This window comes from Callorhinus ursinus, unplaced genomic scaffold, assembly GCF_003265705.2.
Source record: "Callorhinus ursinus isolate GAN/ISIS: 27379988/994484 unplaced genomic scaffold, GSC_fseal_2.0 scaffold22, whole genome shotgun sequence".
Lineage (NCBI taxonomy): Eukaryota > Metazoa > Chordata > Mammalia > Carnivora > Otariidae > Callorhinus > Callorhinus ursinus.
In genome coordinates, this window is record NW_027397084.1 from 7,536,761 (window position 1) to 7,563,896 (window position 27,136).

The following is a 27,136-nucleotide window of genomic DNA, read 5'->3' on the forward strand; positions in this document are numbered from 1 at the left end:
CATATCTAAGTTGCCTTTCCCAATCTGTTTTTAGTAACCGGTGACCATATGTACAATTTCTCTTCAGTGGAATGTGGTGGAAGTAATGTGTCACACATGTAAACTTGGTTCCTACAAAACTCTTACACTTTTCTAGATGTCATGTAAACTTCTATTCTCAAACAGGTCTCCACAACACAGGAGCAATTTTTACCTTTCTCTGCAGTGAAATGTCATCTGCCAAGAGATGATGGATGATACTCAGAGAACAGCTTCCTGAAATATACTTTGGAAATCTCATATGTTTAGCATTCTTTTGGTGAGAAATGTAGGCCACGGGCATAGATTCTTTCTAAATCTTTGAGGGTCAGGCAATGGTAGAGAACCTAGAGAAATACATCTCTAATCACTGTTTATGCCTAACATTTCACCTTAAAATTTCATCAAGAAGCGTATTTCTCAGGTAGCCTTTAAATGTTGGGGGACAATGGCCTATCTGAGTGTTTGTGTTAGGGTGAGTATATCTTCAATATTCATAGTGAAATAAGTGGGAATTTCACATAGGAAGTAGAGAAAACTAAATAAAAGACCCAAAGCCTTAGACTAAAGGCAGAGTTAAGAGGGGCCAAAGAGGCAGAGAAAAGGCTAGGAGAATAGTGGTGCCCCTAGTGTGCATGCTTCTGTGCAAAATATTTCATATTTAATCTTCACAACCACACTAGAAACTTGGGGATAATTTCTCCAAATTACAAATGAGAAAATAGACTCAACTTGTTTCCCTACTTAGCTCATTGATGGTGGAATCAAAGCTCTGACTCCATTGGTTTGCTATTTCCTATTTACCCCTTTCTCACACTATATTTTATACGGGTACATACTCTTATTATTGTCACCATTATTTTCAGAACATTATCTTTTATTTTCTTCCAAATAAATATATTTTCCACCTAGAATAAGAATATATTAGCCATTAATTCTCTCATTTAATGGTTTAAAGAAAATTAGGAAATTGCTTATTGACAATTTAGGAAAATGAAGGATAAAACATATGGATATAATGTAATTTAATGAAGAAAGTCCAGGTCACTCCATATCCGTTTCCTCACTAGGAAAGTCAGGTGCATTACTGAGATAGCATTTGCTCCTTGGGGTGGGGTAGGGCTTTAGAACATTAAAGAGAATGAGGGGGCTGATGTGAAGCTAAAGCAGATGTATTTGGAAACACTGAATAAGATCTTTTGGAATCTATACATCCTCCATCGATTTGGAGAGGTAATTTTTCTTTCCAGTCAAAAGACTAGCACATGCAAATCACAATTAAATGTTAAACATGATCATAGTTACTTTTGTTAGTATTCCTTAATTTTCTTATATTGAACTTAATAGTTAATTTGATGTGATTTAGTAGTCTACTAATAATTCTTAGAAAAGTAAATTCAGAGGAATCAATTAAATGAGAAACCCAAATTATTCTTTATTACCTAGCAGTCACAATTAGCTCTCTTCTTCCCACACACACTCTGCCATAACTAAATCTCCCCAATTATTGTCTCAGCCAGACCAGCCAAGCCAGAATTGAGCCCTGAGTGACATTAACTTACTCTCTGCAACAACACTGTTAGACATAGTCATTTTTAACACAGGGATTAGAGGCTCTGGGTGCTTATGATCTTAGCCACGGTGATAAACTCTCTTGCAACAAGAGAATGAGACTTATTTCCTTAAATTGCCAGCACACTCTTAGAAAATCCTACCTCCACAGATAAGACATGTAGTCATTGGCCTTGGTCCAGTTCTTACTTTATCTTGAGGGCCATAGGGATGAGAAGTCATCAAGAGTGTCCCTGGACCATGGTCCCACAATGACCTGGGCCAGGGCATACCAAAAAGATAAGTGTAGGTTTTAGTAAGTGAAGGGAACAGAAACAAAATATACCATGCAGCATATGTATAACTTGTCCTCCGCCTTGAGAAATCATGCTTGTTTACTTCTTCTCATTTCCATTAGGGATTAAAGAACTCATCTCTCAGGGTCCCAAGTGAAAAATGAACAGCTGTAATTTGATGCCATAATGTTTAATCATCTTATTATGAAAGAGATACTTGGGTCAACTCACCCCTCTGTGAGCCCTGGATCCTGACCAGAACTGGACTTCTCCTTATCTGCCCTTAAGAGTCTGTGCTTCCTGGAAAGTAGAAACACAGGAGAGGAACTCCTTATACAGAGCTGTCTGAGTCACCACTGAAGGTAATATATATCACTTACCTAACATTACTCAAAAATAATAAAAAGAACATGTTAAAAACAGGAAAAAAACAATGAAAAATGATTGATAGGTGTCTTCAAAATTTGAAAGCTTTCACTTGCTATCTTACATAAAGAACTCATTGAAAAATAGACTTTGGAGAAAAGGATCTCCCCAATATCAAGCCAAAAACTCATAAAATGCCACTTACAAGATTTTGAGCTATTCTATGCTTTATTTTTTTAGAGCTTCAAGTAGCTCTAAAGTCAGAGAGAAATAGACAAAGTGTACACCCAGTATGAGAGGTCCTCTCTCAAAGTGGAATGTACAGAGAGTTTGCAAACCATTCAACTTCCATCATGGATGCCACATTGGCCCTCAATATGACCAGAGCTGGATGTGGAACTTTATGTCCACGTTCCCTACTTCCTTCTGATGAGTCTTTTGTCTGTTTTGTTCAGTGGAATTTGTCTAAAGGGAACTTCCATAAATGTCCAAGGCACTATATTTTCCTAATGTTTGGGAAAATATACCCAAGAGGAAAAATTGAAAAGTGACATTGACATTTATTTTTCAGAATTAAGACTTTACAATGGCCTGAAGATTGGCATAACACCTAATGTATTTTAGAGAGAAAGTATTATTTTCATCTGAATGAGCTTGGGTATGGTACAAATTAATCCAGTATTCAAGTATTCTCTTCTTTGAAGCTTCAGAAAAACATGTTCCTTTTCTTACTTCTATGTTACTTCTGAATTTATTAAAATGCATTATATTTCATTGTGTTTTAATTTATTATAGTCCTCATTCATTTAATTAGTCATCCAATTATTCAAAAAATATTTAAATAACTTATGAAGTACTGGTCACCATGCTTAGTAATGTGGAAACTAAAGTTCATATATAGGCATTTCTTACTGTAATATTTATTTCATTCATTAATTCACTCATCCATTCATTCAAGCATTTTGCACCAATAGACTGTTTTCAAAACAGGGAAATAGTGGTATATAAAATAAGAATCCTGTATTCTTGGAATCCAAGAATTCTAACACAGTAGCTAAAAATAAAACATATAAAATATAAGTAAATATAAGTAAGAGAGAGTTATATTTCATGATCTCATGAAGTGGAATGTGGAATTGAAAAATAACAAAACCAAAGTCATATATAGAGAACAGACTGGTGGTTGCCAGAGGCAGGAGGTGGGAGAGTGGAAGAAATAGGTGAAGGGGGTCAAAAGGTACAAAATTTTTATTTCAATTTTTATAACTTCCAGTTAATAATTAATTAAGTCATGGGGATGTAAGGTACAGCATGGTGACTATAATTAATAATACTCTATTGCAAAGTTAAAGAGTGTAGATATTAAAAGTCCTCATCACCAGAAAGAAAAAAAAATTTATAACTATGTGTGGTGACAGATGATAACTAGACTCATTGCAGTGGTCATTTCACAATATATACAAATATTGAATCACTATGTTGCATACTTGAAACTAATATAATGTATATCAGTTATACCTCAATAAAAAAAATACCCACTACACACGCTAATAGTAAATACCACAGAATTTAGCATTTCATTAATTTCCAATATGTGCTGATCTGCTACTTTGTTTTTTCTATCTACAATAGCAGCCGTTTCACAGTAGGGTTGATATCATGGAGTAAATGCTTCCTCTTATTCTGATGTAAGGTGTATTGCCTCCAAACGCATTATTATTGTCTCTAGTTGTTGAGCACTGAGATTTTTTATACTATGACATATGAGAAAACTTAAATTTTAATTATTTTTTTCATTCTGTGACTTAACTTTCTTATTTATAGAAAGAGATTGCAGTAAGATGTATTTTACATGGTCTGTGTCACAGCTAAGTGAAATAATATGGTCAAGATAATTTGCAAATATAAATCAGCATACAAAAACATAATTAAATTATATGTCTAATAGCTATAAGCAACTTGTAAGCCTTTGACGTTAAGAAAAAGTCTTCTGCTTTGTGGCAGTTGTATGTTTGTTGCTTACTCAACGGTTATCTGAATCCCACAGCCAGTGTTACCATTACTTCTGGCTAATAGGGCCTGTCCCCCACTACAGGGGGTGGTATAGTCGTTCTGGATGAGGAACCTAAGAGAAAGGCCCTTGCGAGAGTTGAGGAAGATTCTCTCCCTTTAGAGGAGATGAGCAAAGAAAAACAACCTTGTTTGTGTGTGCATGCCTGTAGCCATGATCACACGAATATAAGATGTCCTGGGCTGTTTTGGCACCTTTCAAATACAAAGATACAAAGCCGAGAGGAAAGGCCAGAAGGCAGTTGTTGCTGCAGTGGAAAGAAGAATACTTTGGCTCCTTGATGATTTGGTTAAGTCACTATAGCAATTCTAATCCAATTAGAATTCTAATTCTGCCTTGCTTTCAAATCTCAAGTAAGAAGATAAATTTCCTTATTGAGTAAGCCAGTATTTTGCAATGTGCTGGCAGAAGCATCCTAACTAATGTTCCTTCAACTATTCCCTTCACCTGGCCCAGAAGAGATGCTTAACATTTTCATAGATTGATTACAATTATGTTACTCTTTATGTTATACTCATTTAATGGTAAAAAAGCCAATATGCTTACTCATTCTGTGAGGTAAAGAAGTAAAATCTTAGGACACTAAAGAAACATCATCCAGGTTATATGACAATAGAATGGAATTTCACAAGCCCAAGACTTGAAGTAAACAAGATTTAAATTAAAAGAAGACATGCTCTAAGTGAGAAAAATAAAGCGGAAATAAAAAAAAAACTGCTCTAGAGTAGAGTTCTGTAGTTTCTTTTTTTCTTATTTTTTATTGTTATGTTAATCACCATACATTACATCATTAGTTTTTGATGTAGTGTTCCATGATTCATTGTTTGTGCCTAACACCCAGTGCTCCACTCAGATTGTGCCCTCTTTAATACCCATCACCAGGCTAACCCATCCCCCCACCCTCCTCCCCTCTAGAACCCTCAGTTTGTTTTTCAGAGTCCATCGTCTCTCATGGTTCGTCTCCCCCTCCGACTTACTCCTCTTTAATCTTCCCCTCCTGCTATCTTCTTCTTTTTCTTTTTTCTTAACATATGTTGCATTATTTGTTTCAGAAGTACAGATCTATGATTCAACAGTCCTGCACAATTCACAGTGCTCACCATAGCACATACCCTACCCAATGTCTATCACCCAGCCACCCCATCCCTCCCACCCCCCACCACTCCAGCAACGCTGAGTTTGTTTCCTGAGAGTAAGAATTCCTCATATCAGTGAGGTCATATGATACATGTCTTTCTCTGACTGACTTAATTCGCCCAGCATAACACCCTCCAGTTCCATCCACGTCGTTGCAAATGGCAAGATCTCATTCCTTTTGATGGCTGCATAATATTCCATTGTGTATCTATACCACCTCTTCTTTATCCATTCATCTGTCGATGGACATCTTGGCTCTTTCCACAGTTTGGCTATTGTGGACATTGCTGCTATAAACATTGGGGTGCATGTACCCCTTCGGATCCCTACATTGGTAACTTTGTGGTAAATACCAAGTAGTGCAATTGCTGGATCGTATGGTAGCTCTCTTTTCACCTGTTTGAGGAACCTCCATACTGTCTTCCAGAGGGGTTGCACCAGCTTGCATTCCCACCAACAGTGTAGGAGGGTTCCTGTTTCTCCGTAATCCCCGCCAGCATCTGTCGTTTGCTACCTTGTTAATTTTAGCCATTCTGAGTGGTGTGAGGTTGTATCTAATTGAGGTTTGATTTGGATTTCCCTGATGCTGAGCGATGTTTAGCACTTTTTCATGTGTCTGTTGGCCATTTGGATGTCTTCTTTGGAAAAATGTCTGTTCATATCTTCTGCCCATTTCTTGATTGGATCATTTGTTCTTTGGGTGTTGAGTTTGATAAGTTCTTTATAGATTTTGGATACTAGCCCTTTATCTGATATGTCATTTGCAAATATTTTCTCCCATTCTGTCGGTTGTCTTTTGGTTTTGTGGACTGTTTCTTTTGCTGTACAAAAGCTTTTTATCTTGATGAAATCTCAATAGTTCATTTTTGCCCTTGCTTCCCTTGCCTTTGGCGATGTTTCTAGGAAGAAGTTGCTATGGCTGAGGTCGAAGAGGTTGCTGCCTGTGTTCTCCTTTAGGATTTTGATGGACTCCTGTCTCACGTTTAGGTCTTTCAACCATTTGGAGTCTATTTTTGTGTGTGGTGTAAGGAAATGGTCCAGTTTCATTGTTCTGCATGTGGCTGTCCAATTTTCCCAACACCAATTGTTGAAGAGACTGTCTTTTTTCCATTGGACATTCGTTCCTGCTTTGTCAAAGATTAGTTGACCATAGAGTTGAGGGTCCATTTCTGGGCTCTCTATTCTGTTCCATTGATCAATATGTCTGTTTTTGTGCCAGTAACACACTGTCTTCATGATGACAGCTTTGTAATAGAGCTGGAAGTCCGGAATTGTGCTGCCGCCAGCTTTGCCTTTCTTTTTCAACATTCCTCTGGCTATTCGGGGTCTCTTCTGGTTCCATACAAATTTTAGGATTATTTGTTCCATTTCTTTGTAAAAAGTGGATGGTATTTTGATGGGGATTGCATTGGATGTGTAGATTGCTCTAGGTAGAATTGACATCTTCACAATGTTTGTTCTTCCAATCCATGAGCATGGAACGTTTTTCCATTTCTTTGTGTCTTCTTCAAGTTCTTTCAGGAATATTTTATAGTTTTCTGAGTCCAGATCCTTTGCCTCTTTGGTTGAATTTATTCCTAGGTATCTTATGATTTTGGGTGCAATTGTAAATGGGATCGACTCCTTGATTTGTCTCTCTTCTGTCTTGTTGTTGGTGTATAGGAATGCCACTGATTTCTGTGCATTGATTTTATAGCCTGCTACTTGATTGAATTCCTGTATGAGTTCTAGCAGTTTTGGGGTGGAGTCTTTTGGGTTTTCCACATACAGTATCATATCATCTGCAAAGAGTGAGAGTTTGACTTCCTCTTTGCCAATTTGGATGCCTTTGATTTCTTTTTGTTGTCTGATTGCTGTGGCTAGGACTTCTAATACTATGTTGAATAGCAGTGGTGATAATGGACATCCCTGCCATGTTCCTGACCTTAGGGGAAAAGCTCTCAGCTTTTCCCCATTGAGAATGATATTCGCTGTAGGTTTTTCATAGATGGCTATTATGATATTGAGGTATGTACCCTCTATCCCTGTACTCTGAAGAGTTTTGATCAAGAAAGAATGCTGTACTTTGGCAGATGCTTTTTCTGCATCTATTGAGAGGATCATATGATTCTTGTTCTTTCTTTTGTTAATGTATTGTATCACGTTGATTGATTTGCGGGTGTTGAACCAAGCTTGCAGCCCCGGGATAAATCCCACTTGCTCATGGTAAATAATCCTTTTAAAGTCCTGTTGGATCCTATTGGCTAGTATTTTGGTGAGAGTTCTTGCATCCATGTTCATCAAGGATATTGGTCTGTAATTCTCCTTTTTGATGGGGTCTTTGTCTGGTTATGGGGCCAAGGTAATGGTGGCCTCATAAAATGAGTTTGGAAGTTTTCCTTCCATTTCCATTTTTTGGAACAGTTTCAGGAGAATAGGTATTAATTCTTCTTTAAATGTCTGAAAAAATTCCCCTGGGAAGCCATCTGGCCCTGGGCTTTTGTTTGTTGGGAGATTTTTGTTGACTGCTTCAATTTCCTTAGTGGTTATAGGTCTGTTCAGGTTTTCTCTTTCTTCCTGGTTCAATTTTGGTAGTTGATACATCTCTAGGAATGCACCCATTTCTTCCAGGTTATCTAATTTGCTGGCATAGAGTTGCTCATAATATGTTCCTATAATTGTTTGTATTTCTTTAGTGTTGGTTGTGATCTCTCCTCTTTCATTCATGATTTTGTTGATTTGGGTCTTTTCTCTTTTCTTTTTGATAAGTCTGGCCAGGGGTTTATCAATCTTGTTAATTCTTTCAAAGAAACAGCTCCTCGTTTCGTTGATCTGTTCTACTGTTCTTTTGGTTTCTAGTTCATTGATTTCTGCTCTGATCTTTATTATTTCTCTTTTTCTGCTGGGTTTAGGCTTTATTTGCTGTTCTTTCTCCAGCTCCGTTAGGTCTAGAGTTAGGCTGTGCATTTGAGACCTTTCTTGTTTCTTGAGAAAGGCTTGTATTGCTATATACTTTCCTCTCAGGACTGCCTTTGCTATATCCCAAAGATTTTGAACAGTTGTGTTTTCACTTTCATTGGTTTCCATGAATTTTTTTAATTCTTCTTTAATTTCCTGGTTGACCCATTCATTCTTTAGTAGGATGCTCTTTAGCCTCCATGTATTTGAGTTCTCTCCAACTTTCCTCCTGTGATGGAGTTCTAGTTTCAAAGCATTGTGGTCTAAAAATATGCAGGGAATGATCCCAATCTTTTGGTACCGGTTGAGACCCGATTTGTGACCTAGGATGTGATCAATTCTGGAGAATGTTCCATGGGCACTAGAGAAGAATGTGTATTCCGTTGTTTTGGGAGGGAATGTTCTGAATATGTCTGTGAAGTCCATTTGGTCCAGTGTGTCATTTAAAGTCTTTATTTCCTTGTTGGTCTTTTGCTTAGATGATCTGTCCATTTCAGTCAGGGGAGTGGTAAAGTCCCCCACTATTACTGTATTTTGTCAATGTGTTTTTCGCTTTGGTTATTAATTGCCTTATAAAATTGGCTGCTCCAATGTTCGGGGCATAGATATTTACAATTGTTAGATCTTCTTGTTGGATAGACCCTTTAAGTAGGATATAGTGTCCTTCCTCATCTCTTATTTTAGTCTTTGGTTTAAAATCTAATTTGTCTGATATAACGATTGCCACCCCAGCTTTCTTTTGGTGTCCATTAGCTTGGTAAATGGTTTTCCACTCCCTCAGTTTCAATCTGGGGGTGTCTTTGGGTCTAAAATGAGCCTTTTGCAGACAGCATATCGATGGGTCTTGTTTTTTAATCCAATCTGATAGCCTGTGTCTTTTGATTGGGACATTTAGCCCATTTACATTCAGGGTAACTACTGAAAGGTATGAATTTAGTGCCATTGTATTACCTGTAGGTGACTGTTACTGTATATTGTCTGTGTTCCTTTCTGATCTATGCTGCTTTTAGGCTCTCTCTTTGCTTAGGGGACCCCTTTCAATATTTCTTGGAGGGCTGGTTTCATGTTTGCAAATTCCTTTAGTTTTGGTTTGTCCTGGAAGCCTTTTATCTCTCCTTCTATTTTCAATGAGAGCCTAGCTGGATATAGTATTCTTGGCTGCATATTTTTCTCATTTAGTGCTCGGAAGATCTCATGCCAGTCCTTTCTGGCCTGCCAGGTCTCTGTGGATAGGTCTGTTGCCAATCTAATGTTTCTACCATTGTAGGTTACATATCTCTTCTCCTGAGCTGCTTTCAGGATTTTCTCTTTGTGTCTGAGACTTGTAAGTTTTACTATTAGATATCGGGGTGTTGACCTATTATTATTGATTTTGAGAGGGGTTCTCTGTGCCTCCTGGATTTTGATGCCTGTTTCCTTCCTCACATTAGGGAAGTTCTCTGCTATTATTTGCTCCAATATACCTTCTGCCCCTCTCTCTCTTTCTTCTTCTTCTGGGATGCCAATTATTCTAATGTTGTTTCGTCTTATCGTATTGCTCATCTCTCAAAATTCTGCCCTCGTGATCCTGTAGTTGTTTCTCTCTCTTTTTTTTTCAGCTTCTTTATTTTCCGTCATTTGGTCTTCTATATCGCTGATTCTCTCTTCTGCCTCATTTATCCTAGCAGTTAGTGCCCCCATTTTTATTGCACCTCAATAATAGCCTTTTTGATTTCGACTTGGTTAGATTTTAGTTCTTTTATTTCTCCAGAAAGGGTTTCTCTAACAACTTCCAAGCTTTTTTCAAGCCCAGCTAGTATCTTTAAAGTCATGATTCTGAACTCTAGGTCCAACATCGTACTAATGTCTGTACTGAGTAGGTCCCTGGCTGATGGTATTACCTCTTTTTCTTTTTGCTGAGGTGATTTTTTTCTTCTTGTCATTTTGTCCAGAGAAGAATAGATGAATAAGAGAACAAAATTCTAACAGGTTAACTACATCCTCGCAAATATACTCTAAACAAATCAGAAATGACCTGAAACCAGGGGAAAAGAAAGGGAAAGAAAGAAAAAAGAAAGAGAAAAAAAACACACACAAAAAAAGATAAAAACAAAAACAGAACAATACAAAAAAACAGAATATGATCAAATATGATCAGGCTAGTGCATTGATCCGTGCCACACACTAGATTTTGGGCATATTTTCGTCTGTTAGAAAAAAGTGCCTCCTAAAATTTTAAAGGAAGAAAGACATATATGTACAAAATAAGGGTTGATACAATGGAGGGATGGAAGATGACTGTAAAGATAAAAATTATAAAATATTTTATAAAAGGACTTGGTAAGAGAAGTTGTTTGAAAAAAGAAAGAAGATTAAAAAAAAAAAGGGAGAGAATGTGATCAGGCAGGAGACTAGAACCAAGCCATACACTAATGATTTAGGGTATATTTTGATCTGTTAGAAGAAACTGTAACTTAAAATTTTAAAGAGAGAACAACTTATATATATAGCAAAAATAAGGGTAACTACTATGAAAGGATAAAATATGACTCTAAAAATGAAAAATAAAAAATGTTTTTTTAAAAAAGGGATTGATAAGATGTTGGTTGAAAAGGGAAAAAGAAAAATAAAAAAAAACAGTTAAAAAAATTAACTTTGAAAAACTAATGAATCATAGTGAAAAAGGCATGAATTCTATGTGCAGTATTCCTCTAGCGCTGGAGTTCTCCCGTTCTCCTTGATCAGAAAGTTGGTCTTGGCTTGCTGGCTGTTCATGCTGATCTTCTGGGGGAGGGGCCTGTTGCTGTGGTCTTTGCTGGAGGCAGAATTGCCCCGCCCTTGTCGGTCTGGGTTAAGCAAGCTGCTGGGTTTGCTCTCAGCTTTTGTTCCCTGCAAGATCTCAGTACAGTTTTGGAGGACTAGGGTGAAAATGGCGGCCTCCCAATCTTCACCTGGAGAAGCTGAGAACTTGGGGCCCTGCTCCTCAGTGTGCCCCCAGAGAAAAGCAGTCACTCCCGTCTCCCTGGTCTCCAGCCGCACTCCGTGCTCACCCGGCCTGTGACCGAGCATTTCTATCTCTGGCACCCGACCCTGTGTGGAATCTCCAAATCCAGCAGATCCCTGCAGTGCGCTCCCACGCTGCTCCTTCCCTGGGAGGAAGGGGAGTCTCCCCAGCTCTGCCGCTTGTTGGGTCCCTGCTGGAGGAGCAGTGGCCCGACTGGGCCGCGGATCACAGTTTATGGCCACCCCAAGCTGAGAGTCCACGCCTCGGCTCCGTCTCTGCAGCTGGCTTCCCCACTCTGATACCTGGGAGCTCTGCCGCACTCAGGCACCCCCGGTCTTTCTGTGACCCCGAGGGTCCTGAGACCACACTGTCTCATGAGGATCCCACCCCCCGCTTAGCCACTGGAGCGACGTCCCTCAGTGGAACCGACTTCTAAAAGGTCCGATTTTGTGCTCTGCGGCTCTATCACTTGCCAGAAGCGGCCGACGGAGGTCCCCTCTCCTGCCGTCTATCCTCCCGAATATCGCCTCGGATTCACTTCTCTGCACGTCCTACCTTCCAAAAAGTGGTCACTTTTCTGTTCAGAGAGTTGTTGCTACTCTCTTCTTCGATCTCCTGTTGAGTTCGTAGGTGTTCAGAATGGTTTGATCCCTATTCAGCTGAATTCCTGAGACCAGATGAAATCCAGGTCTCCTACTCCTCTGCCATCTTGCTCCGCCCCCTAGAGTAGAGTTTTGTAATATGAGTTTTGCAGACAGGCAAAGTTCCTTAGTTTCATAGTGAACAGTTCTCTGCCCTGATTGTGGTTACTACTCAGGCTTTCTCTATTTTATTCTTTTCCATCTGACATCTTTTATCTGCCAATGACCACACTACCAAATGTAAGAAAATTCTGACCCACAGTGAATTTAAATCAGAAACGCTGACCTAATACATGCTCAGGAATACTCAGATTTATGAGTAACGCTTTCCGGGGGATGAGTCCTTAGATAATCTCAATTTTATCATTGTAATCTAAGTTACTTAAATCAGTTCACCATGAGGGCATCAAAAATTGTTTTTCAGGCTGTGATCATGATATAAATTGCATCAAATAAATTTTACCAGGTGAGCAATCAAGAGTGCTGAAGGATTGCTTTCCAATTCTATCCTAGCCAGCAATTTAGCTCTCAGCAAGAAGACACAATGTTTCTTGAATGACTGATGAATTCTCTTCCCAAATGATTGTAGAATGTTGGATGCTTTGCTGGCAGGAAAGCCAGCTGATTTTTCAGTGGCTAAAATGGTTTTATGACTCATGGAATTGATTAGGAGCATAATGGTTGTCCACAACAGCCAGCCAAGCTAAGGTCAGTCCATTTGCAGTCACAGCTGGAGATTCTGGAAGTCATCTTCCAGATGTCAGGCCAGAGAAACCTGTTCTGTATAGTTCCAGCTGAAGTGACAAGTGAATTGCAGACAGCCTAGGCACCTGCTACATTGGCCTTGTCTTTCCTCCTCTTAACACTGCCAAAGATGTATCACCACTTAGGCTTGAGGCTCATTATGATCCACACTCTCCTAGAAATTTATTGGTTTCAAAGGCTCTGTTGCATCTCTTTAATATAATCATCCTCAATTTCATTTGTGCATAAAAATCATCCATGGTGCTTTTTGAAATGCAGATGCTGGAACTGATTCAACCTCAGAATTCAAACAGTCTGAGGTACAAATTTTAACAACCACTTCTCCTCCAGATGACTCCTTGTAGGTGGTTTGGCTCTATCTTCAAAAAGCATATTTGCATAAAGAAGGAGGCAGAGTGTGTAGAAAAACCAGTATGATTGGGGCGCCTAGGTGGCTCAGTCAGTTAAGCGTCCAGCCCTTGACTCTTGATTTCAGCCCAGGTCATGATCTCAGGGGCATGAGATCAAACCCCATGTCAGGCTCCATGCTGGGCATGAGAGCTTGCTTAAGATTCTCTTTCCCTTAGGGCACCTGTGTGGCTCAATTGGTTGAGATTCTGACTTTTGATTTTAGCTCACTTCATGATCTTGGGGTTATGAGATTCAGCCCTGTGTCAGTCTCCGTCCTCTGTGGGGAGTCTGCTTGGATTCTCTCTCTCCCTCTCCCTCTGCCCCTCCTTCACCCCCTCCCACCCAACTCATGCACTCTCTCTCTCTCTCTCAAAAAAAAAATCAGTATGATTGGTTAAGGGCTATGGTTAACAACTGAAGGATATACTATGTGTTTACCCCTACATTTTAAAGATATAACATTAATTATAAGAAAAGTTCTGGGTATAAGGTTATAAGATTTAGCAAATAAAATTACAGGACACCAGTTAAATTTGAATTTCAGAAAAACAATGAGTAGTTTTAAAGTATAAGTATGTCCCATGCAATATTTGGGACATACATACTTTTATTATAGACATTATTCATTATTTATCTAAAATTCAGATTTAATTGGGAGTTCTGTATTTTATTCAGAAATCCTCTCTAGGCAGGAAAACCTAGCTATTGTTTAGAATTAATTCAGAGCACTATTTAGACTACTACTAATAAAGTCATACAAGGTTATTGCTAAGATTCCTTAATGATACAGGGATCTATATGTTTCAGTAATATTTTCTACATCAGAAGTTGGATCCATTGCTTCAAAACCCATAGAGGGTTGGATTTGCTAAACTACTGTTACTAAATCAACTATTTGAATTTAGATATTTAGGACACACTGTCGGGAGCCATGAGCAACAAAGGGGTTAATCGGGTAGAGCAAAGGCTCCCTGATCCTTTTGAACCATGGCCACCTAACTGCCCCCATACAAGAACATGTTGTACTGGCTAGCCTGAGTTGTATATAGGCCAAGAAAACCACAGTGTTATTAATAGACCCTGAAAGATAGCGCACCTGGCCCTTTAAAGGCATACCGCCTAAACAAAACTGGGAAGAAACTATGTGCTTGAGGAATCTGGCCTTGAATCAGAAACACGGGACGGAGCCAGGAGAAGGGCAGGGAGGAACCTGTGGAACTTGTTTATGTCTTATTGTTATATAACCTAAGCCTATATAAAGTGTGTGAGAAAGAATAAAGTTGTTGCTCGCGGCATCCCCGTGGGCAACCCTCCTGTTCCCATACTTTTATGTTTCATTCTCTTACCCTCACCCCTGTTCGACCTTGCACGCGGGCCGTGGCAAGTGGCGCCCGAACAGGGACCTGAGCACATGAAAGAGGATCCTGGACACTGACGTCGCAAGCATTCAGGTAAGAGAACCGGTCGTTTAACCGGCACGACAGGAGTAAGAAATTATGGGACAAAGTCAGTCCGCTAGTCATGCATATTTTCTGCGGACCCTGCAGATTTTATTGGCAGAGAGAGGGCATAAGGTGTCTTCCTCCACACTGCAGGAATTTTTCAGGAACATAGAAGATTTGTGCCCTTGGTTCCCACTAGAAGGGACAGCAAACCCAGAGGATTGGAGACGGGTGGGCCAAGAGATGAAAAATCAAATAAAGTTGCGGGGCTCCGGTGCCTTGCCGCCCAATACAATGGGCCTCTGGTCTCATATTTGTGAAATCCTGGAGCCACAACAAAAAATTGAGCTGATATCTTTAAAATCATGGGTTGAAGATGAGGAAAAAGATCTTATTAAAGTACCCCTGACTCCCACTGGGATATCCTCTTTTGAGATCCTGGGCAATGATGCTAACATACCCACCCAGGATCCTTTCCCTCCTCCACCACCGCCTATACCCTTGGCGGGGAAAACCCCTAAGGCTCAGAGTGGTGGGGATGAATTTGGCAACGATGATGTTTATCTTGATGATGACCCCATTCTGACTATGCCCACATCGTTGAAATTGGTCCTGCCTGCAGTCACAACCTCTGGTCAAGGGATCAATTCCGTGACTAAGTGCACTCAAACTAGCACGCTGCAGGCTTTTCCCATTATGACCAATCAGCAGAGCGCTGCCAAGTCCTCTGTATCCAACATTAGCCCTTTACAGAGAACTTTACTAACAGCGCAGCAAGCGGGAGAAGACGTGGGAGAATTTAATGCCTACCCAGTAACCTTACAGGGAGGCCAACGGACATATACTGCCTTAAATTTTAAAATGTTAAAAGACTTAAAGGCTGCCTGTAATCAATACGGGGCCACTGCTCCCTTTACCCTATCCATGATAGAGAACCTTACCAGAGAAGCTCTTTGCCCGGGAGATTGGAAGGTTGTTGCCCGGGCTTGCCTTAATGGGGGAGATTATTTGTTGTGGAAGGCCGAATTCGAAGAAAAGTGTAACAATCTGGCTATCTATAACAGAAGGACCCAAATCCCTGTCACATATGAGATGTTAGCTGGTACTGGAGCTTATTATGAAGTGGGTAACCAAATACATTTCCCTGAGATTGCCTATGTTCAAATCAATGAGGCTGTTTTGACTGCATGGAAAAAGTTACCGACCACTGGCACAAGGACAGAGGAATTATCTAAAATAAGACAGGGGCCCGATGAACGCTATCAAGATTTTGTTTCACGGCTTTTGCAAGCTGTAAGTAGGATTGTTGTGGACGGAGAGGCAGGAACTATTATAGTGAAGCAGCTAGCCTTTGAGAATGCCAATTCAGCATGTCAGGCGGCTATAAGGCCTTGGAAGTCCACGGGCACCCTTGAGGATTTTTTGCGGCTGTGTGCAGACATTGGTCCCAGTTATGTACAAGGGGTGACTTTAGCAGCGGCCCTTCGAGGAATTCCTCTGCAGCAGCTACATACACAACTTCTTAAAAAACAAAAGGGAAAGTTCCCAATGAATTCTAAAGCTCGCATGCCCTGCTTTCTATGCGGGGAACTTGGACACTTTCGTAATGAATGCCCCAAGGGCTCAAGACAAGCCCCATCTTTCAACTTTCCCTCGGGGAACCCCCCTAATAAGCCACAGCCACCTTCTGTGTGTCCCAGGTGTATGCGGGGACGGCACTGGGCCAATGAGTGTCGATCAAAAACTGACCGCCTTGGCCACCCCCTGCAGCAGGGAAACTCCCAACGGGGCTTCCCGCAGCCCCACCAAACAATAGCGGCAATGCTCTCCCCCCCATCTCTGAGGTCAGAGCCAACACGGCAGACCTCCCTGGGATTGAATCCCTTCACCGAGGCACCCCAGCCAGTGCAGGATTAGATCTGGCCCCAAACAGCTCTGTTTATTTAGAAGCTGGCATGCCCCCTCAACCAATAAGTACAGGAATATGGGGACCTCTCCCCCCAAACACATGGGGCTTACTATTAAGTAGATCTAGTTAGACCCTGAAGGGCTTAATAGTATATCCAGAATTTTGTGCAAATTTTCACATCACTCATACAACAGGTATTCCTTATAATTCTCAAGGTCAGGCCATTGTCGAAAGAGCCCATTCCACCCTCAAAATGTACCTCAAAAAACTAAAAGAGGGGGAAATACTACAGGGGAAAATAAAATATTCACCTCACTTACACCTTTCATTAGTACTCTTTGTTTTAAATTTTTTGAATGTTGACTCGGTTGGCCACACTGCCGCCGAACGTTTTTGGCAGCCTGAGCAGGCTCCCCTCCTCTATGCAAAGTGGCGTGACCCCGCCACCGCGGAGTGGAGGGGACCTGACCCGGTCCTACGCCAGGGCCGAGGATGTGCTTGTATCTTTCCCCAGGATGAGGAGACGCCACGCTGGCTCCCGCTCCAATGCGTCCGCATTGTCCGTGATGGTTTGCAGAATGAGGCGGCTCCAGATCCGCTCGGGGAGGACGAGGAGACACCCCGCCTCGGATCAGAGGAAAATAACATGCGGAGACATCAAAGCCCTGACCGCTCGAGCTGAGGCCACCGCCATCGATGGCCCTGAGGCGCCCCATTATGGATGCGTGGTCACTTCACCAGTCTCCCGAAGAATCCGCTCTTGGTTTGGAACTGAGCCACCCAGAGGAGACACTTTGACACCTCATGTAATGGTGGAAAAATTGGGACATCAACGAGGTTGTCCTTCAACATCGACGGCCCCTGCTTGTTGGCCGTTTCGGACCCGCTTCCAGATCCCTTGAGACCCCATACCTTGACTATCCCCTCTGTAAATCTGACCTAACGTGGAAAACCTATGGACCCTCTTGGAAAACCTGCGTTCATCACAACCCAGAGATTGTGACTCCCCATGGCATACCTGACACTTATATAATTGACTGGTCAAAAGACGGGGATCTCCCTTTGCGCCGCTCCCCCCTGCCTTCAGAATATGGGCCATACGACCACAATAATTCTGCTCCCGGGGGACTGCTATCACTGGGGAGGATGAGACACCCGGACTTATGGAAAATTGTTGCGGCCATGAGAGATGTTAAAACTAATTCACCCCTTTTCCCTGGCTTCCCCACGGGCCCATTGACATTTCAAATTCAGGCATGTCTTTCCCCACCGTTTCTGTTTGTGGTGGGGGACGGGTCCATGGTACCTGAGGTTAAGGCCAATAGAACCCTTTACAAAATAACTTGTGAGGAATGTTATCTCACCAACTGTTTGCCTTTACCTAGCGCCCCAAATCCAACAAAGAAGGTTTTCCTAGCCATGCAGCCCCCTTATCTAATGATGCCTGTAGAGGTGGGGGGGCCCTGGTATAGAGATTATGGCTACCAATTTGCACAAGAACTGGAAGGCCTACTTAGTCGGGGGCGACGTTTCCTAGGCCTCCTGATAGCCGGCATCACTGCCTTGGTGTCTTTGATAGCATCGGCTACTGTTTCCACGGTGGCACTGTCCCAGGGCATACATACTGCCGCTCATGTAAATAGCTTGGCTCATAATGTCTCCCAGACCCTCGCTACACAAGGAAGTATAGATAGAAAAATTTTGGCTCGCCTAGATGGTCTAGAACAGGCCGTCGAGTACCTGGGCACCCAATATTCATTGTTACATACTCGTCTGTCCTTTGTATGCCACGGAGGGTATGGTTCCATTTGTGTAACCCCCTTAAAGGCTGACAATGTCTCCTGGGAAACGGTGCAGAGGCACTTGCAAGGTATCTGGCATGAGACAAATGTAAGCCTAGATCTGTTTCAATTGCAAGAACAAATAAACAATATAGCCTCCTCCCATCTGCATGTAGTCACTCCCGGAGACATGGCACAATCCTTTCTACAAAAGCTACAGGGGTTTAACCCCTTTAATATCCTCCAACATTCCTTCTGGATTATGTGTGCTCTGGTTGTAGGGGTAACCTTATTACTCTGCTTATGGTGTGCTTGGAGTCGCTGTCTGTTCGCTTTCATGGCTAGTACCCAAGCAAATGTACACATGTTGCGTTTAAAGATAAAAGGGGGATATGTCGGGAGCCATGAGCAACAAAGGGGTTAATCGGGTAGAGCAAAGGCTCCCTGATCCCTTTGAACCATGGCCACCTAACTGCCCCCATACAAAAACATGTTGTACTGGCTAGCCCGAGTTGTATATAGGCCAAGAAAACCACAGTGTTATTAATAGACCCTGAAAGATAGCGCACCTGGCCCTTTAAAGGCATACCGCCTAAACAAAACTGGGAAGAAACTATGCGCTTGAGGAATCTGGCCTTGAATCAGAAACACGGGACGGAGCCAGGAGAAGGGCAGGGAGGAACCTGTGAAACTTGTTTATGTCTTATTGTTATATAACCTAAGCCTATATAAAGTGTGTGAGAAAGAATAAAGTTGTTGCTCGCGGCATCCCCGTGGGCAACCCTCCTGTTCCCATACTTTTATGTTTCATTCTCTTACCCTCACCCCTGTTCGACCTTGCACGCGGGCCGTGGCAACACACTTATCAAATGTTGGCAGTCATATCTCAAGAGGTGAGTAGGCAAATTTAATATTCCTATGACAAGTTCCTTATTAAGTCTTGCTTCCTTTCTCCCAACCTGCAATTGTGGCAATAAAAAAATAAGTTAAAATTAAGGCAAGAAGCTTTATGTGTGGTTAAGTTCCAATAATTTAATACTTAATTCTTATTAATAGAGAAATAGAAGTTGTTTTTCAATGACACTGTATCAGTTTTATCCTACTTTTCAGAGTCTGTCCTTTAAATTCTTTCCTCAAACCTGTATCTCTGGCCCACTTTTAAATCCCATTTTATTTTGCTTTCTTTTCTTCTCAATACCAAAGACCTGGGCACTGTGCTAGATTCTAAAGCAGGGCGGGCACACTACAGACCAACCAGAGAGTTAAGGTCTCAGGGCAAGCAACTAGCCCAAATCTAAAGACAGATACCTGCTGAGAAAGATGGAATACAAGCTTGGCACCTGCTTATTTGGAGCATGCACATCTGAATACCAGTAAGAAGATTTCAGCTAGAATAGTTAATGAATTGGTAGAGACTGAATGAAGGCTGCTGATAAAGTGTGAAGCAGACCAAGAGGATGCAAGCTTTTATTCCTTGGACTCCAACAGATACTCAGCAAAAAAGATTGGCAAGAGTCTTAAGAAAGGGTCCATCATAGTGTAGCCCTGGTAGAGAGGAATATTAATAGCTGAAGGGTGGAAATGAAATTCTGGGTGAATCTTTCTCCCGTGTGTTCCCTACAGAACAAAAATTTCAATATGAGGAGGAAAGGGAAACAAATACTGTCACTCAGGTTTCTGGCAAAGACCTGTTGCAGCAGGGAGAGGGGAAGAGAATGGTATCTTTTCTTCAGGTGCAGGGACAGTAATATGTTGTGTTCTAGAATTACAGCTTAAAGAGGGGCAGGAATGCTGAGAAGGGCACACCCTCAAGGCCTAGTGACATGTGCTTGCCTAAGACCCAGTGCTATGAGAACAGTGAACATTTTTCTCTCAGAGGCTCACCACAGAGTAAATATATATCAGCTACTGATAGTTTAATTCTGTCAGTTAGTTGCAAAAGCATTAGGAACTGCCTGTGTGAGGCAAAGGGAAGACCTAAAGCTGAGGTTGGAGCAGATTCTGAGAAACATCGACCTACAAATTAGCTGCTATTCTAAACACAACATATTGTTAGACGAATTTGAAAAGTATAGAATACTGAGTGTATCCATAGTAACCACAAACTCAGCCCAATTCCTGCCTAGGTTTTTTTTTTTTAATTTTATTTATTTATTTGAGAGAGAGAATGAGAGATAGAAAGCACGAGAGGGAAGAGGGTTGGAGGGAGAAGCAGACTCCCTGCCGAGCAGGGAGCCCAATGCGGGACTCGATCCCAGGACTCCAGGATCATGACCTAAGCAGAAGGCATTCGCTTAACCAACTGAGCCACCCAGGCGCCCACCCAATTCCTGCCTAGGTTAATTTAAACCCTAAATTAAAGTTGTAGAAGAAAAAAAGTTATGCTCATTTCTAGGAAGAAAGTCTATTTAACTCAGACTTATGTCTTACTCAAGATGTCCAAGTTTCAACAAGAAATTAAGAAGCATGCAAAAAGGCAAGGACAAAATACTATACTGCCATACAACAAAGAAATCTCCAGAACCAGACTCAGATATGACATGGATACTGGAACTATAAAAACAGAATTCAAGGTAACTATGAAATGAATAACAATAAGTAAAATGATCCAAAAAAATCTATTAAAATATGTTAATTTCATTCATGAAATTAAAATAAATTAGAAGAAAGAATTGACTGAAAATATTAGAAATGAAAGAAGAAATAATGACTAAGCTAAAGAGTGCTTTCAGCCAACTCATCAGTAGAGCTGACCAAGCAATTCTGCTCCTAGGTTTACACCCAAGAGAAAGGAAAACATGTCCCCACAAAAACCTGTACAAAATTGTTTATAACAGCACTGTTCATATTAACATGGAAACAATCCAAATAATCATCAACTGATGACTGGATATGCAAATGTAAATTTATACAGTAGGATATTATTTAGTCATAAAAATAAGTGAAGCACTAATACATGTAACAAGGATGAATCTTTAGCATGAAATGTCATGCTAAACAAAGGAAGCCAGTCACAAAAGACCACATATTGTATGATTTCTCTCATATGAAAATCCAGAACAGGGACATCTATAGGGACAGATAGTAAATTAGTGGTTGTTTGGGAGTGGAATGGGGGCTAAGGATGCAAGGAAAAAGGGGTTGGTAACTAAAGGGTATGGAATTGTTTTGTGGAGTGATGAAAATGTTCTAAAATTGATTGTGGTGTTTGCACATAACTGTGAACATACCAAAAACTATTGAATTGTATGTACGCTTTAGTGAATGAATTATCTGGCATGTGACTGACATTTTAATAAATCTGTTTAAAAAGTAACGAAACTATTTCACTTTTTTGATTGATTGTAAATGGTACTGTATTTTTAATTTCTGTCTACATATTCATTACTCACATATAAAAATACAATTGACATTTTTATACCTTTTATGTAATTAGTGACAATGTTGAACTAACTTTTTAGTGGATGTTCTTCTGCTGTTGTCTCTATAATTTAAGCAAAGTTTGAAACATTACCTTTGTTTATATCCCATTACCATATAATTGTCTTAAATATCTCCCTTACATATAATTATGACATCATATAGTGTTAAAATCTTTAGAAAACTCAAAAGGTAAAGGAAAATGTATTATATTTACCCATTTTTTATTATTTGCATTATTTTCTTCACTTTTGAGCATTCTAAGATTCCTGCTTTTATAATTTTCTTTCTCATTAAAGAAATTCCCGTGGTCATTCTTTTTAGGATAGTCTGTTGACAAATTCTCTTAGCTTTTTTTCTTTCCAGAATAAGTTGATTTTTGTCTTCATTCCAGAAGGTTGTTTTCAAGCGATGTAGAATTCCAAGTTGACAGTTCACTTTCAGCAATTGAAAAATGTCATGCTGCTTTCTTCTGGACTCCATGGTTTCTGATGAGAAATCTGTTGTCATTCACAATGTCTTTCCCATATATAGGCAAGATGTCATTTCGCTCTCATGATTTCAAAATTTTTTTCTTTGCCATTAATCAGAAGTTTCACAATGATGTGGTTTGGTCTGAATTTATTTGAATTTCTCCTGTTGGGTTTACTCAGCATCCTGAATTTCTACTTTTATATATTTTGCCAAATTTGGTGAGTTTTTAGCTATTATTTCTTTTACTTTTTTGGCCTCTCTTTCCTTCTCTAGGACTCTAATGACACAAATGTCAGATCAGGCTGTTTGTCCTTCTCTCTATAACCTGGTTCATCAGTAACTTAACCAATAATGTAAAATATCTCATATGTAGTAAATGTTGGTTGTAAAGAAACTCAGAAACAACTGATAGCCAAAAAGAAGGAACCAGAAATTATCCCCACTGTAATTCCACCCCTCTCCACAGACACCATGATTAACTTCTTCATCTTTACCCTTCTCTGGAAATACAGTCTTCTCTCTGGGAATAAATATGCCTATAGGTATACATATAATTAAATAAAAAGAATTCATAAAATGAATATAATGATTTGTGATCTGCTTTTCCCACTTACCAGTGGACCTAAACTATTTTCATGGTAAATGTCACAGTTATATTAAACTTGTTTTAAGTCATGAATCATTTGGAATGGATCTACCACCTTTTTGCTGTGTAACCAAACTCCTACCTCCTAAGTCAAGTCTGGCAAATTCACTGGAGATTTCCAAGCACTGTTTTTGCCAGATTTCAAGCCCTGCTACTGCTCTCCACAGATAGCAGCTGACTAACAAATTTTCCTCCTAAAATGCTGAATATGACTCTTGACATCTGCTCTGTTGTCGTGTCCCTGCCAGAAGAGTAAACTGAAGGGCAAAGGTATTTTTTTTCTTTTTCTTAGTTTTTTTTTTTCCCCTGTAGCACTTAAACATGGGCTGAAAAAGAATATGTTATCTCCTTCTGTACAGGAAATATTTCCACTAGTCTCCTCCCACTAAATCTGAAATAATGTAGGCAGATACTCTGATTTTTTTCAGCTTTTAAAGTCTACAAATTAAAAGGGTTTATAGAGCAAGTTACCAATGCAAACATGACTATAAAAAGCCAGTTTCATTCCCCTATAAAGAAAATAGTTTGGGCGCCTGGGTGGCTCAATTGGTTGAGCATCTGACCTTGGCTCAGGTCATGATTTCAGGGTCCTGGGATCAAGGCCCAAGCTAGTCTCTGCACTCAGCAGGGAATCTGCTGGTTCCTCTGCTATTCCCTCCACTTGTACTCTCTCTCAAATAAATAAAGTCTTTAAAAAAATGAAAATAGTTTCAGGTTCTCTATATATGTCATTTATGTAAAAATTGATATGCTAATTATGATCAGTCATGAATTTTTATAAAATTAGGCTCCTCAGTACTTTCTACTTGATGCCACTTTTTAACATGTACTTAATAGTCTAAACATCTGAGTTCAAATCTCAACTCTGCCATCTTTTCCATACACACACACATACACCTGGGCATACATGCACACATCCTGGGACAAGCCCCTTAAGTTCTTTGAGCTTTAACTTCTTAATTAAAAAAGAGAGAGAGAGAACAAAAATAATTTCAACTTAATAAGACATTGGAAGTCATAAAGTATAATGTATTTAATAAGGTTTTTCAGTTTTTCAATTTTTTTGTATTAGTTTTATCAGATGCTAATAAAAACTTCTCAAATTGTGAAAACCAAAAATATGTTCATTTACATTTACAGGCAAAATACTCCCTGTATGAGAACCACTCTACTAAATCATGCACAGGACCCACATGAGAAGCCATATTTGTGAGTTATCCGGCATTACAGGTGCCAGGAATGGTGCTACCCTGAAGACCTTACAGAGTTAAGCAATCACACATTTCTGCAGCCCAATCTGAATCAGAAACCACTGAGAATAAATATATATAGAGAGAGAGTCTTTGTAAAGTTTGGCCTTCATTCTGTCTCTTCCTCAATTACTCCACTGCTCAGGACCTATTCCTGCCTTAATCTGCCTATGATACACTCAGGAAAGTAGGGATGTTTCATGGTTAGTTTGGCCTTCATTCTGTCTCTTCCTCAGTTACTCCACTGCCCAGGACCTATTCCTGCCTTAATTTGCCTGTGATACATTCAGGAAAGTAGGGATGTTTCATGGTTAGTTTGGCCTTCATTCTGTCTCTTCCTCAGTTACTCCACTGCCCAGGACCTATTCTGCCTTAATTTGCCTATGATATATTCAGGAAAGTAGGGATGTTTCATGGTGAGAAAGACATTTATTAAGAAGAAATGCTAGAGAAACACATATAACTATATTGACAAAAATGAATATAACTTTACTAATTCTTTCAATTGCAAGATTCCTCCCAAATGGAGAGTACAGTTGTACACTTAAAATTAACACAATATTGTATATTGATTATTCTTCAAAAAAATGGAGAGTACATCTGAATTGCATAAAGCTATAAATCAACTATAGTTTACTTCGTGTAGATTAATTGGAACTAGTTAAGAACACTGGTAAGAGCTTCCACTTGTATAAAGCATATTTAGAAAAGCCTTACTAGACAGATACCGTATACTTCACTGTTTTATGTGCTCAGGTGAGGGAGGAGGAAGGGGTAGAGGCGAGGGAGAGGGAGAGAATCTCAAGCAGACTCCCCGCTGAGCAGGAAGCCAGACGCAGGGCTTGATCTCATCACCCTGAGATCATGACCTGAGCTGAAATCAAGAGTCTGTCACTTAACCCACAGAGCCACCCAGGTGCCCCCTCCCCATGCATTCTCATCCACATCCATAACTCCAAATATCTCTCTACACATAGGACCTGTAATAGGTATTTCTCTCTTAGAGCCCCCATTTGAGCTCCAAACCAAATTGATGTTTTCTCCTATATACCTCAAAGGCACCTCCAAATCCATGTGTTCCAAAGAGGACCCACAATTGGTTTTTCACAACCTCAGCATTTTCTCTCTTCTGCTATCTCAGTAAATAGCGAACCCATTAATCTAATTCCAGCCTCAAAAATAGAATAATCATGTGATTTTATTCTACCCTTGCCTCCTTGTCAGATTCATCTTGTCAGTTTTACCTCTTGTCCCTTGAATTGGTATACTTTTCATCTTCATCACCACTTCCAGATTCCAAGCTACCATCATCTTCCACCTGAACCACTGAACTAGCCCTAGGAAGGCAAGGAGGGAGTCACAAGCTAACTCAAACCCTTTACTTCCCCAATGGCTTACATAACATCTCTTTTGTATGGCTCACTCTCACCACCATACTCCTCCAATACCATCTTTCCCTAGTAGCTGGTCCACTTCAACAGTTTTTAATCTCTTGTAGTCTTTGTATAACTCCTAGATTGATGCATTTGCACATGCTATTCTGTTTGCTTGGAATGTTCTTACCTCTCCATCTTTACCTGGTTAACCTCTACTCTTCCAAGATCTCAGTTAATATCACACTTCTTCTGGAAGCATTCCTTGACCTCTGCAGCTGGGTTAAAATCCACTATTAGCATCTGCCACAGAATCAAGAACCTCTCCTTCCAGCTTTTTCAGAATAATTAATTTGTGTAGTTGTTTGATTGAATCTGTCTCTCTTACCTTACCGGCATTATGAGGGCAAGGTCTATGTCCAGAATTTATCTGGCACACAACATATGCTCAATAAATATTTGTTGAATAAATGAATGAAGCCACAGGCCACTATTAGCATTTAGGCTTTTTTAATACATTATCTTTTATCTCACAAAATTAGAATGTATGTATAATAAAAATGTTCAGAATAATTAAAATTATGATAAAGAGCTACAAATATATGCTTACTCTATAAAAGTTGAAATTCATGAAAATAATTACCCATAATCATCCCATCTGTTATATTCAATGATTAACATCTGTCTAATTTTATATATTATTTAATAGTGGTGATTTTATATATAGTTAACAAAGGAAAACCTACATTTACTCAATGATGCATATATTTCTTTTTTTTTAGTTTTTTTTTGACAGAGAGAGAGAGCAAGCACAAGCAACGGGAACAGCAGTCAGAAGGAGAGGGAGAAGCAGGCTCCCTGCTGAGCAAGGAACCTGATGTGGGGCTCGATCCCAGGACTCTGGGATCATGACCTGAGCTGAAGGTAGATGTTTAACTGACTGAGTCACCCAGGCGCCCCAATGATGCATATATTTCTATTTAATTAACTTTTTATTCAAGTATAATTAACATACAGTGTTGTATTAGTTTTAGGTGTACAATACAATGATTCAACATTTCTCCGTGTTCATCAAGATAAGTATACTCTTAATCTTCTCTATTTTACCCATTCCCCCATCTCCTCCCCTCTGGCAACCACTGGTTTGTTCTTTGTATTTAAGAGCCTGGGTTTTTTTGTTTGTTTTTTTGTTTTGTTGTTGTTTTGTCTCTTCTTTTCTTTGTTTGCTCATTTGTTTTGTTTCTTAAATTCCACATATGAGTGAAGTCATGGTATCTGTCTTTCTCTGACTGACTTATTTTACTTAGCATTATACCTTAGCTCAATCCATGTCGCTGCAAACAACAAGATTTCATTCTTTTTTATGGCTGATATTTCAATGTGTGTGTGTGTGTATACACCAGACCTGCTTTATCCATTATCTGTCAATGGATGCTTGGGTTGCTTCCTTATTTTGGCTATTGTAAATAATGCTGCCATAAACAGAGGGGAGCATGTATCCCATTGAACTAGTGTTTTTGTATTTTGAGGGTAAATACCCAGTAGTGTGATTCCTAGATACTAGGGTAGTTCTGCACTTAATTTTCCAAGGAACTTCCATACTGTTTTCTACAATGGCTTCATTAGTTTGCATTTCCACCAATAGTGCGTGAAGGTTCCTTTTTTCTCCACATCCTTACCGACATT

At 40.0% G+C, this 27,136-nt stretch overlaps 1 protein-coding gene across 1 annotated transcript; it reads left to right on the forward strand.

Annotated features, from left to right (window-relative positions):
- Positions 1-17,319: 17,319 nt before the first annotated feature.
- Positions 17,320-19,136, forward strand: LOC141374777 (endogenous retrovirus group K member 13-1 Env polyprotein-like; the record flags this gene model as incomplete). Its single annotated transcript, XM_073904931.1, has 1 exon — positions 17,320-19,136. A coding segment is annotated over one exon (1,392 nt), but the record flags the coding sequence as incomplete, so codon positions are not given.
- Between the last annotated feature and the right edge of the window lie 8,000 nt (positions 19,137-27,136).